Genomic DNA, 14003 nt, shown 5'->3' with positions numbered 1-14003 from the left:
CATCAGACGTGCCAAAGATATCCTTAGTGTGTCAATGGGAGTCCAGGAAAATTATGAGCAGGAGAATAGATGAAATTTTTGGAAAGAGACTCCATGGGAACCTTATGGGAGAGACTGAAGGGGCCAAGATCAGAAGCAAAGATGAGCACAGAGATTTCAGAACCAGGAGAGGTTTGTGAAGGCACTAATTATAGCCACGGGTATGTGCATGGAGAGTAAGGGATGGACATAAGAGTTAGTTAAGATGCAGACATAACAGGAATCAGTGACTCAGAGTAGAGAAGGGAGCAGGTGGGACAGAGCAGGTTGACATAAAGGTTGATGCCCAAGTTTCTGGCTTGGGAGGCTGGATGGGTGATGGTGTCAATGACAGAGACAAGGAGGGGCCACAGGAAGAAGAGTAAGTTTGGGGGCAGAAAGTTGACATCATTTGATTCAGGCAAAGGCGGGCAGAGAAGCACCTGTGGGATTGGGGTCCTCGCCTCCACTGGCCGTAGGGTGATGGGACCAGAAGCTGAGGCCACACAGCATGGGCTCTGTGGGATGTGGGAAGTGCAGACCCATCTTCTGGACCTTTGCTGTGAACTGAAGGGGAAGCCCAGCGTGGCAGCTGGAGGAGGATGCAAGTCAGGGTGGGAATTTTTTCTGTTAGGGTGGAAGCGAGGTGGCCGTGGGGGGAGGGAACCACGGAGAAGCAGTTGTTTAAAAAGAGAAAAGGAGAGAAGAGATGAGAGGGGGCAGGCTCTCTGAGGTGGTGAAGGGACTGGGCCTGGAGGACACGTGAACCTGCCACCCTTGGATGATGGGACAACGGTCACTCTTCCTCTTCCTGTGTGTGTGTGCAGTAGGTGGGTGAGAAGGCCACAGAGTTGAGGCAGGTACAATTAAGTTTGTGGGTAAGGGCATGGAAGGCTGATGGAGCTCACTGTACTAGCTTTTGTTTTTTCTGCAAAATCATAAAGCAATGTTACCTCCTTGGAGCAACGGGGGTGAGCTTCTGGTATGGAGTCTGCAGCAAGAGGGAAGGAAAGCCATTGTGGGCATGCAGAGGCCCTGAGCAGGCACGCGAACAGAACTGGCTAGAAAAATCGATGATCTCTGTGAGTAGTCACAATCATTCATGTGCCCACATGCAGTTGTGTGACCACCACATCCCCACCCCACCCCGCTCGCTTGTGACTACATTCAGCAGCCAAAGATTAGAAATAAAAGAAGTGTGTGATTGGTGTGTGTGTGTGTGTGCGTACTGCACATACATGATTATATGTGTACACACATGTATATATGTGTGCCAAGCAGCAAGGGGAGGGGAGGTCCGGGGTAAGAAAGTGGTTGCAATTGTGCATAGCTGGGTTTGGACTGAATTGGCAAAGAGATGACAGCAGGCATGGCTGATTGCACCTCAGAAGTTGGGGGAAATGCATTTATGTCCCTTCTTCACTCCATGTGGAGTTTCCCACAGGCCAAAGCTTTGTGACTGTGGTCTCCCCTTTAGGGATGCTCTGCCAATGGTGTCTGAGTCTGCAGTGCTGCGGGAATGCCAGGCCCGGGGGACTGCTCTCCATGCGCCTTTCACCCAGTGCTGGGAGCACCTGTCCTCAGCACCATCTCTGCCGGATGCTGGCTCCGCAGACATGGCAGGTGTGGAAAGCACGATGAGCCCCGGTCACAGATCTTGAGTCGGGTGCCTCTGGCCCTCTCTGCAAAGCGGGGCGGGGACCATGGTGGTCTCTGACAGTCACAGTGTCACTTGTCACTTACAAGGCGGGCAGCATGGTGAACGGGGAAGGGCCCAAGGTTTAGAGTCAGATCTACCTGAAGAGATGCCTTAACTTACTAGTCATGATTGGGGAGAACGTACCTGATATTCCTGGGCACCCACCTCCTATCTTTAATTCGGAATAACAAATAGTACTTGCTTCGAGGGCTGTTGTGAAGATTAACAATCATCCTGAAAAATGGACAGTCCCATCCTCTCTGACCTTTTTCCCTTTTAGGCAATTATTAAGACCCAGAAGCCACTGTGATCATTCCTGGTGATTTGATGGATGAGTTGGAGGGAGCAGGTCGATGAAAGTGGGGCTCTTAGACCTGAATCCTGCAGGTCACACTGCTTGAGGCCCTCTTGAGGAAGAAATCTCATTTAAAAGGCTTAACTCTGGCTTAGAGGCTCAAGCAGAATTCTCTGAGTTCAAAGTCACATTATTCAATATACTTGGATCTTGTTTTTCCTATTCAGTTGAATGGAGGCGGTAACTCTGCCCTCACCCTCACAGATGTTTTGTTTTTGAATATGCCTTACAGAGGAAGAGTATGTAAGTGCCAAATAACAAATCAGACTGGCATGGCAGCCCAAACTCAGACCCTCGGTCACACAGGGTTACTATTTCCACTCGATGAATTCCTAAAACTTGGCTTTATGGCAGCGGTATTTTCCACGGTCTCTTTCATCAGGTGGTTTTATCCCACAAAGGCTAACCGTACACGTGTTAAACAGATGTAATGTATAGATGTTTAAACAAAAGCAGGGAAGCTCTGAGGGACTGGAGTCAGGCTGCCTCCAGGTATGCCTGTGTGATGGATGCTGGGCAGGGGCTGCTCTTGTTAGAAAGGTCAGCGTCCCCACATAGGAGCACCTGCCTCCTCTCTCAGGCAAAACAAACCATCGGCATTTGTTCCTATGCTGCTCAGCTAGCTGAAAAGTGGGGACTCCGGGTCGTGGGGGTTCCAAGAGCCAGGGTCCTCCATAGCTGGTGCCCAGGTGACACCTACCCTGGGAGGCGGGTGCAATAGATCGGGTGACAGATGAGGAGAGGGCAGGACAGAGAGATTTTGGAAGTGGCAGCAGAATGAATGCACACAAGAACTGGAGGAAGAAGGACTTCAGGATTGAAAGCCTAGATGTCTGAGTGGATAATGACATCACAGACCGGAAGGAACCACAGAAGATTTGGGAAGTGGGAGAGGGTGGAAAGACAATGGCTTTGGCTTTGGGACCTGCTGACTTTGAAGTTTTCAGGTGGCCAAGAGGCAACGGGCAACAGGAACCTTTGGCTCTCCGGAAAGGAAAGATCGGCTCTTGCACAGAGCTGGAGAAGTTCTGCCTGTGGCAGTGCTGTTAGAGGTCTGTCCCCCAGTGGGTATTTGGAGAGTTTTTCCTAAGGAGTGAGCGTTCTGTGAGGTGCCTGCTGTGGCCCACCAGGAACACGCGAGCCGATGGCAGAAGCACTGCTGGGTCTTCGTCACCCCATCCCGGTTCTCTTTGTTGTCAACATTGGTCAGCACGGAGTGACCTGAAACCATCTGCATATTGTCAGGGACAAACCCTTCAACTGGCAACCTCACAGCACCCCAAGCTTTCCTCCAAGGCTGGGTTCCTCCAACTCACAAATAACTTGGCTCACCACAGACACTTAAAAAGAGGCCTGACGCCTAAACCGGTTTGGCTCAGTGGATAGAGCAGCCATGGGCAAACTACGGCCCGCGGGCCGGATCCGGCCCATTTGAAATGAATAAAACTAAAAAAAAAAAAAGACCGTACCCTTTTATGTAATGATGTTTACTTTGAATTTATATTAGTTCACACAAACACTCCATCCATGCTTTTGTTCCGGCCCTCAGGTCCAGTTTAAGAACCCATTGTGGCCCTCGAGTCAAAAAGTTTGCCCACCCCTGGGATAGAGCGTCGGCCTGCGGACTGAAAGGTCCCAGGTTCGATTCCAGTCAAGGGCATGTACCTGGGTTGCGGGCACATCCCCAGTAGGAGGTGTGCAGGAGGCAGCTGATCGATGTTTCTCTCTCATCGATGTTTCTAACTCTCTCTCCCTTCCTCTCTGTAAAAAATCAATAAAATACTTTTTTAAAAAAGAGGCCTGATGTGCAAGCAGACCAGCACATCCTCTTCTTGGTGAATGTTGTTGCAAAGCCCCAGGAAGGAGGAGACAGCCTAATGCATGGCACGTGTGCTCAGCCTCCTTCCATCCTATGTAATAAAAGCAAAATATGCAAATTGAGTGAACAGCAGGACAACTGCTTGGCAGGGGGTGGGGCTGGCGAGCAGGGCTATCAGGCCAGCCAAGGCAGAGGGAGGGGATGGCGACAGGGGGATGGGGGGGGAGAGCAGTGGCAGGGTTATGGGGGGGCAGGGCCGGCTGCTCAACAGCTGGCACTGTCCCCTGATCGGCCTGCCAGTCGCCTCCTACAGAGGGAGGCTAGACTGCAGCTTAGGCCCGCTCCCCAGAGGGAGCGGGCCTAAGCAGTCAGTCGGATATCCCCTGAGAGCTCCCAGACTGCGAGACTCCCGAGCTGAGGGACCCCCTCAAGTGTACAAATTTTCAGGCACCAGGCCTCTAGTTACTTTATAAAGTTACTTCTCCACTTATCTGAGAAAATGTAGACGCCATTCAAGAGAACATAACATTGAGGGGACATCTGTAATACTTTCCACAATAAAGATACATTTTTAAAAAATGAACAAATGATCTGGAGACATTTCTCCAAAGAAGACCTATAAATGGCCAATAAACATAAAAAGATGCTCAACATCATTAGTCATTAGGGAAAGGCAAATGAAAACTTCAATAAAACAACACTTCATACCCTCCAGGATGGGTATCATCAAAAGTTCAGACAACAACAAGTGCTGCCAAGGATGTGGAAAAATTAGAATCATCATCCATTACTAGTGCAGCCACCTGGTAGAACAGCTGGAAGGTTATCAAATGCTAAACACCAAGCTACCATGTGACCCAGAAATTCTACCGCTAGGTATATACCCAAGAGAACCGAAAGCACGTTCACACAATAACATGCACATGAATGTTCAGAGTAGCATTGTTCACAATAGTAAAAAAGTAGAAACAAAACATCAATTGATAAATGGAGGAATACGATGTGACATATTCATTCAATGGAATATTATTCAGCAATAAAAAGGAATAAAGTCCCGATTCATGGTACAACATGGATGAACTTCAAAAACATGCTGAGTGAAAGAAGACACAAAAGACTCCATATTATCTGATCACATTCTTATGAAATGTCCAGAATAGCCCTAATGTACAGAGATAGGAAGTTGATTTGTGATGGCCTATAGGGCTGGAGAGGTGGGAGATATGGGAATGACTACTAATGGGTTTCAGGGGGAGGGTGTGGGATGAAAATGTTCTAAAATTGAATGTAGTGATGGTTGTACAGCTCTGTGAATGAACTAAAAACCATTTAATTGTACACTTTAAACTGTGCAGTATGTGAATTATATCTCAGTAAAACTGCTATTTTGAAAAAGTGGGGGGAAATAAATCTGCACCAAAAAAAGACCATGACATTGAAATCATACCCATCAATAATGAAAATGGCTGAGATTAGCTCTGATATGTAAGCTGCTGTTAAGTGAAAAAAGCATTCAATGCAAATTTAAGTTTACCCCACCAGCTGTGGTAAAGATACACACTCCTGCCTGTTAAATGAGGCCCTTAACTCTGATTTTAGTCCCTTCTAGTGTCTCCTGTGGTATCAGGATGGCTACGTCCAAAACTGCACTCCTGGGGTGCTCTTTAAGAACTGAATTGTTGCCCTGGCCAGTGTCATTCAGTGGTTGGAGCATCAGCTTGTGCACCAAAAGGTCACAGGCTCCATTCCTGGTCAAGGGCAGGTACCTGGGTTGCAGATTTGATCCCCAGCACCCTGGCGGGGGGAGGGGTGCATGCCAGAGGCAACCAATCAATGTCTCCCCCCCCTCCTTCCTTCCCTCTCTCTGTCTCTCTTACCTTCCCTCTCCCACTCTCTCTAAAAATCAATGGAAAAAATATCCTTGGGTGAGAATTAACAACAAAAAAAGAACTGAATTCTAAATCACATATCCTGCTCTTGGAGTACTGTTCACATATTTTAAAAGAGCTGGGCCCAGGGAATGGGTGGAAGGGCTACTGTCCACTGGAAGACTGAGCCATTCACCCTAAATGTCTCTACGATTGTGTTTCAATGAAGGTTTTTGACAGAAACCTTATAAGAGGTTCTGGCTCCACCACCTGGGGCTGCGATTCTGACTTTGCTTACATCTGTACTTTGCCCCAGAACCCATGACATGACCCCTCTGGCTTCACACAACATTTTGCAAAACAATGTGATAAGTCTGGTGGATTTCCTGAGATTGTTTCAAATATTAACTACAAGAAGCAAATCTAGTTCCCGGTAGTTACAAAATAAAACTTATAATAGATTAGTGAACAGAAAATGACCATTGTTCTGATATATTCTGCCATATAACCCATCACTGGGAACTGTACTGATCTGTGGCTTACTGCTGGGGTTCAACTACTCCTGTTTGGGATAAACTGGTAAGTTTCAAAAGGTCAAGAGGCACTTGTAATAGATGGAAATAATATACAAGCTTTTGTCATGTAGCTTCAAACAACCACCAAAACAGAACCCAAGAGTTTGTGTTATTATAAGAGACTCAGTTTAGTTTGAGCTGTATGTCCCCGGAAAAGGCAAAAAAAAAAAAAGGCTCATTTCATTATTTAACACAAGCAGCCTATGCAAGAGCACAAACACGTGTGTCATGCACACACTCACTGACGTGCCTCACATACTCACGCCCTATGTTTACATTATTGGAAATGTAGCTACTCCAGGACCTCTATTCCTGATAATGAACCACGACAAACTTGATTTCTCTTTCTTTTGATCACTCTACCCTTTCAGACTTTTCTGAAGAAGAAAGAAAAAGAGAGACACCAGGGGTACATACCTGACACAGAAGTATAAAACCACTGGTCCTGACTTTTTGGGAAAGTCGTGTTCTAAGACTCTTCGATCCAGCTGGAGCCAGTTTAAGTGTCCCCTGAGGAAAATAGAGACAAATTGATTAGGGCTTTGGATTTTATAGAATTTCTTGTAACAAAGGTATATGTAGAGCAGAATATGCTGGATCACAGTTGAATATGGACCTTTGCCTCACTATGAAGTGTTCAATATTTGAAGAACCCAGAGGAGTGACCTAGGGAACATGCATGAGTGGGAGATACCGTGCAACACAAGGGAGGAGACTGACACTCAGAATGTCAGGGGTCGGAGCCCTAGCTGGTTTGGCTCAGTGAATAGAGCATCAGCCTGTGTACTGACAGGTCCCGGGTTCAATTCTGGTCAATGGCACATGCCTGAGTTGTGGGCTTGATCCCCAGTAGCGGGTGTGCAGGAGGCAATCAATCAGTGATTCTCTCTCATCATTGATGTTTCTGTCTCTCCTTCCCTCTCCCTTCCTCTCTGAAATCAATAAAAAAATTAAAAGAGAAAGTCAGGAGTTGGAGACCTGCCGTCCATTTCTTAGACTACACTAAAATTAAAGGGTACTGTGCTCCCTCTCGTCCTGAATTCCCTTTCTACCTGGCTGTGGGCAGCTTTTTTCCCAAAGGACTCAAAACACACTTTAGAAACATGTCAGCAACTTCACAATATCTTGCTGGAAGCAGATGGGTTGAAAAGCCAATAACAGATAATTTCATAAGAAATTATAAGTTACATCTACCATATGAGCTAGCCATTCTTCTCCTAGGTGTTTACCCAAGAGAAATGAAAGCATTTGGCCATGCAAAGACTTTTACACACAGATGTTCAGAGACACATTATCTTTCATAGCTCAAAACTTGAACAATCCAGATGTTTATCAACAAGAGGAATGTATAACAAATTATGATATAATTATGTAATAGAATACTATGCAGCAATAAAGACTACTGATATACACAGCAACATATATGAATCTCAAAATAATTATGCTGAGTAAAAGAAACCAGACTAAAAAAAGAGTACAAATTCTGTAATTCCATTTATAAATAGCTCTAGAAAGTGCAAATTAATCTACAATGACAGAAAGCATTGTGGTTGCCTGGGGAGGGAGTGAGAAGGAAGGGTTGGAGGGCATAAAGAAAAGTTTAGGAGAGTGATGGATTATGTTCATTATCTTGATGAAGGGGGGTTTATTGGTGCATATGTGTCAAAACTTATCAAATTTTATACTTTAATATGTAACATTTGTTGCATGTCAGTTGTACCTCATTATAGCTATTTTAAACAGTGAACCACAGATACTTGATATACAAATGGAGGGACTTGTGCATTCCTTTCTTCCTCCACTCCCTCCATCTCTTCTTTTCATTAATGTCAACTGACCACCTTCTCTGACAAAGGGTCTGGAGAGAAAGCAGGGAGCAAAATAAACATGATCCCTTTTTCCCTCGAGTTTATATGCTTATACAGAGGCACTCAACCACTATTTCCACAATTAATTACATACTAACTAATAGTATTAGGACTTATGAGAACATGTAAGGATCTGATCTAGTTTGGGGGTCTGAGAAGCACTCCTGACGTTTGAGTGAGATTTGAAGGATGAAAAGAGTTAACTCAGCAAAGAGGAAGGGGAATCACTTTCTAAGCAGAAGGGCCAGCATATGCAAAGGCCCTGAGGTGTCATGTGAGGAGGAAGGGGTAAGGCTGGAGAGAGGCAGAGACCAGCACCTGTGGCCTTGGAGACCACGGTGAGGACGTTGGTCTTTAAAGAGTGAGGCAGAGCCGTGTTACAAGTATGTGCAGAAAAGTCTACCCATTTTTTTCTCCTCTCCTCACCCAACCTCAGTCCAGCATCCTGGAGCCCTATAATCACGGTTACTTAGTAAACTCAGGTTGAACAGACACAACTGATTGTACAAAACCCCTTCAGGTGCCCGGTGCTATGTGACTCCGATGTTTAGAGTGCACAGACACATGTGGAAGGCTGGCACTTATTCTGTGGAAGATAAGAAGCAAAAGCTGTCTGCATTGCCCTAGTACAATGTTTGCTCCATCAAGCACATGCTGGCCTCCAAAAAATGAAAGAAAACACAGTAAGAGCTCCCATCTCTATTTTAAAAATTCATTTAAAATGTATCTTTCACACACACAAAATAAATCTCTCTTTCACTTCAGCCCACACCTGTGGCCTAGGGATGATGTTTGGATTTGCTCTTTTCCCCTTCTTTTGAGAATCTCCATCTGGAAATAGATTTTTTTCTATAAACTTTTTTTTTTTCATTTTTGGTTACTCTTCTCTGAATATAGTAAGGGTGAAAAATAACAGGAAAACATTTTTTAAGCTCTGGCTGGTGTGGTGCAATGGTTGGAGTGTCAGCCCAAGCACCAAAGGGTTGCAGGTTCGATTCCCAGTCCAGGGCACATACCTGGGTTGCAGGTTCAATCCTTGGCTCTGGTCAGGGTATGCGCAGGAGGCAACCAATTGATGTGTCTCTCTCACATCAATGTTTCTCTCTCCCTCTCATATCTTTCCTGCTTTCTCTCTCTATCCTTCTCTCCTTCCTTTCCACTCTCTCTAAAAAGCAACAGAAAAAAAATATCCGCTGGTGAGGATTAACCAAAAAAAGTTTTTAAAGTAAAATGACTGAACTAACTTCTTCCAGAAATGGATAAATTCCCAGCCAACTAGAATACAGACCTGGAAAGAGAAGGCAGGAGTGCCAATTTCGTTTCTGGTAATACTGAAAATGGTGACCTCTGTGCCTTAGCTCATGTTGTTCCCTCTGCCTAGAATGCCCTTCCTCTCCTTAATCACCCAGCGAAGTCCGACCCATCCTTCTAGACCTAGCTCTCCTGTGCCTCCTCCAGAAAGTCTTCCCTGACGCACCCCCCCAACACACACACCTGCCTGGGACAGGACTCTCACATCACCCACCCTGGGCACACCTCTACTGCGGCATTTCCCGCAGTCCATAGAACTTACTTTGTGTATGCATTCTTTCCCCCCAATAGTTTTTATATATATATATGTTTTTTTTTTATTGATTTTTTACAGAGAGGAAAGGAGAGAGATAGGGAGTTAGAAACATTGATGAGAGAGAAACATCGATCAGCTGCCTCCTGCACATCTCCCCACTGGGGATGTGCCCGCAACCAAGGTACATGCCCTTGACTGGAATCGAACCTGGGACCCTTCAGTCCGCAGGCCGACGCTCTATCCACTGAGCCAAACCGGTTTCGGCCCCATTAGTTTTTTACATCTGAAAAATAAAGCAAACTGTACCTCATAAAGTAAAAGTGTTTTTGATCAACTAACAGGGGCGGGGAACCTTTGTTCTGCCAAGGGCCATTTGGATGTTTATATCATTCTCGGGACATACAAGATTAACAACATAAAAATTAGCCGGCTTATATTTGGTCAAACATTTAATTAACTCACCCCTAATGCCTTGGCAGGGCCAGACCAAATGATTTCACAGGCTTTACATGGCCCACAGGCCGGACATTCCCCACCCCTGAACTAGAAGGTGTTAAGACAAATGTGAGACCTAATTATTGGGGAATAAGAAGCTCCAGCCACTCCTTTCCTGCCTCTGAAAATGTCCCAAACCTCCCAGGATCTTCTCCGCGTGCCCAGCTGCACACACGCCACATGCACGCTCTGCACGAAGACTTTGATCACGCTGTTGCTCATAATTGGAACAGTCTCTCCATCCTTTTATCTGAACGATAGCCATTGTTTGAGGCTGAGCTCAGTATAGACCTTTAGTGAAGTCTGCCTTGATTGCCTAAGTCTGGGCTTTCTTTCAAACTTCTCCAGAGCTCCTGGTTTGTGTCGTCTGCAAGGCATTTATAGCACAGTCGTGTACAATTAGTTATTTTAAAAAATATGATCTCTCTCCAGATATGTCATAAGTCTTCAACATTTAAAAAAAAATATCCCAGAACCTAGCACAAGACCTGGCAAATAGTAGCTGCTCAAAAGCCCTTGCTCTTTGATTGGATGACTGCCTCCAAAAGCGATGGATCTGTGCCCAGATCTTAATTTATAAAGGGGACTGAGTGACCACATGCAGAGGCCAATGCCCTGGAAGGTAAAACTGAATCTTACTCACTAGAATGAGAGGCACACCACCACGGGCATGGCCATGAGGGGAAGCGCCAGGGCTGGCCCTGAGGCAGGAGAGGAGTGAGGAGGCACAGGCAGAGCCTTTACTGGGGTTTCCATGGATGTCAAGACAAGGGCAAACCACTCAGGTTGGCTAGTTTGAATAACTCTGGCAGCCTTAGGGGTATAGGGCTGTCCTGGCTCTCTGGTCCCTGGCCCTGGGTCAGTGATGGTGAACCTTTTGAGCTCGGCGTGTCAGCATTTTGAAAAACCCTAACTTAACTCTGGTGCCGTGTCACATATAGAAATTTTTTGATATTTGCAACCATAGTAAAACAAAGACTTACATTTTTGATATTTATTTTATATACTTCAATGCCATTTAACAAAGAAAAATCAACCAAAAAAATGACTTACACGCGTGTCTTAGGTTTGCCATCACTGCCCTGGGTTGATTTGGGGTAGGGGAGCTATTGGCTTGTGTGTGAGACCTAGGTAGAGGGAGTGGTTCGAGTATGGGCTCTGGACAGCAGGAGAGATGTGAGCAGCTTCCACTGTGAGTTTGGCTCTGCAATTAATGGGTGCTAAATAAATACAGAATCTAAGAAAACACATAAAAGCAACCCATTCAATGGCCACATAGATTTAAATGCATTCTTTTGCCTGTCAATGATTCTTGATAAATGGTCTGAGGGAAAGAACCTTTTCATGATGCTCAAGAGATAAGTCCTGCTCCCACCCTAGGGGCACAACAGGCGGCTGGGAATTCCACGTGGCCTCGAGGGGCACAGTTCACTTGTTGAAGAACCTCAAAGTGGGGACATTTGCATGAGGGGACACTGAGACAGGTACCACTCTGTTGGGTTTGCTCCTGGGCCTTTCTTCTTCATCCATGTTCACGGAGGCCAAATGGAGGGGTGGATTCCCTCTCTGGGTAATTTTACCCCATACTAAACTTTTTAAAAGGATGACATTTTAGCAATGGATTTATTTAACTGGCAATTCCTTTCTCCCCAGCATATATTGGCTTATCATTTATCAAACAATAAACTGATTAGAAAGTATGAAAATGGTCAGCAAGCAGAGAGAACAAGGAGGCCAGAATCACCCCTAAATGGAATAAGGAAATAAATTTCCTTTCTCCACTCCCTTATTTGAACTCCTCAAGCCCAGTTCTGCGGGGTCGGCATGATGTGAATACCCACAGGGCTCTGGTATCCATGTGGAGGGGGCTTCCCCACATCTGGAGTCCTGGGGTCCTGAGGCAGAAAGAAGTCAGCTCCCTTCATTTCATGTAACCAAGAATCTCTCCCCTGAAGGGACAAGTGACTCATCCAAGGCCCCTTATGATATCTGCCCAATATTTGGGCAAAAGCTAAAAGATGGATTAAAAAGCAAACTGAAAACCCTAGCTCTGAAACCACCACTTCCGGCTGCAATCAGACTTGTTAAAATGTTTCTGCTCATTGTATGGGGTTCAAAGTTGTATTTCCTATACCCAGTGGCATCAAGCATTCCTCGCTGTCCAGGACCTTTTCTTTCCTATGTGGCACCTCACAGTTCTGACATCAAGTTTCTTTCTCAAATTTTTTAAAAATTTAAGTCAAGGTGGACCAGGGTGGAACAAAGAAGTAAAAGAAGCATAGAAGCATTTTCCCAATGCCATTTAACTAGGTAAGAGATGCCGGATAGCTTGGTTTTCATTATTCTTATTGATTTTTCATTTGAGAATGCACATCAGGACATTTGCTAATAACAAAGCACAAACATAAAAAAATGCTCCAGCAGACACTTGGTATTTGTTATTGTTTGACTGATAACTATCATTAAAGCTGCGTAAGATAACACTCATTTGGTTTATGGTGGCAATAGGTCAAACTGTTGGGTCACTAATAAATACACAATAGCTTCTGGGCAACAGAAATTGGAAGCATTTATTTAACAGATTGCTTTTAGCTTCTACGTATAATACAAATATATTTCTGGTTCAAGTGTTGGCACCTTCAATAGAGATGCTTTAAGGAGAGAGCTTTGTTGGTAGAGAGTTACTGGAGGGTGGAAGTGTATGGTAAGACTGAGCTGAGCATTCTTGGACCCCAGGGGAGCAGGATGCTCTGTGCCTTGTAGAGGTTCTCACTGCAGACAGCTGACCTCATATGGAATTATGGAAAGCCAAGATAAAAGTATGAAATCCTTACAGATGTCCCTAGATGGAGAGGTGGGTGGGAGCTCTTCAAATGAAACCATGATTGGCTTTTAGTGTTCTGACTCAGAAGTGCATGTTCTCATCAAGGACAGCTCAGGGTACTGATTTAGCTAGAAATCCTCAAATAGTGGTCTTCCAGTGTGTGAGTGTGTATGTGAGAGGGTGTGTGTGGTCTGCGAGTATGTGTGAGTGTGAGCATGTGAGTTTGTGTGTGTGTGTGTGTGTGTGTGTGTGTGTGTGAGAGAGAGAGAGAGAGAGAGAGAGAGAGAGAGAGAGAGAGAGACCACCTGCACCAGACAGACGCACAGAGAAAGATTCCAGACAGATGCAGAGAGAAAGATTAAGATGAGTATATTGGGGAAACCAGATGACTAAAACTTGGGCTATGTGGTCCAACTGAGTTTATGGCCTTATTTTTTTTTATTTATGGAGGATTTGTCTGCTCCAAGCCTTCTTTTATAGCATCTCCTACACTATATCTTATTTACCTCCTAAACTAAAAATACAAGCCACACAAAGGGTCAAAAGTCTAGTTATTTCTGGTGCTGAACAGTGGACGCTAAATAATTATCTGTTAAGAAACGAGTAACTTCAAATCAAATGACGTTAGCTTCAAATATGCCCCATAGATCAATGTTATTGTCAGCCTGGGATGGCCATTCATGTAAAGACCCCGCTCCTGCCCTAAGTAAACAATCTTCAGTGAGAATTCATTCTGCTCTTCCTCATGCAGGATCTGAGCTCCACCCTAACACTTTCTTTACGAAGTAAGAAGTCAAGAGAAAGCCCGGCTCCCTAAGGCCTTCTCGGATCGCCTCATTCTTTCTTTCTTTATTTTGGCTACACACAGAAAGAGTTCTGCTAAATCCCTTTCTGGTCACTAAATAGAAGGTAGGG

General features: G+C 45.1%; 1 protein-coding gene across 7 annotated transcripts in view; it reads right to left on the bottom strand.

Annotated features, from left to right (window-relative positions):
* FRMD4A (FERM domain containing 4A) overlaps positions 1-14003 on the bottom strand; it is a 335840-nt gene that overhangs the window by 132773 nt on the left and 189064 nt on the right. For all 7 annotated transcript variants that reach the window (XM_059660122.1, XM_059660132.1, XM_059660112.1 and 4 more), the window contains exon 4: positions 6752-6844. In XM_059660122.1, coding sequence (XP_059516105.1) covers positions 6752-6844 — 93 coding nt within the window. The remainder of the gene's footprint in view (positions 1-6751; positions 6845-14003) is intronic.

This window comes from Myotis daubentonii, chromosome 1 (genome assembly GCF_963259705.1).
Source record: "Myotis daubentonii chromosome 1, mMyoDau2.1, whole genome shotgun sequence".
In the NCBI taxonomy this organism is placed as follows: Eukaryota; Metazoa; Chordata; class Mammalia; order Chiroptera; family Vespertilionidae; genus Myotis; species Myotis daubentonii.
This window is presented reverse-complemented; position numbering and strand designations above follow the sequence as displayed.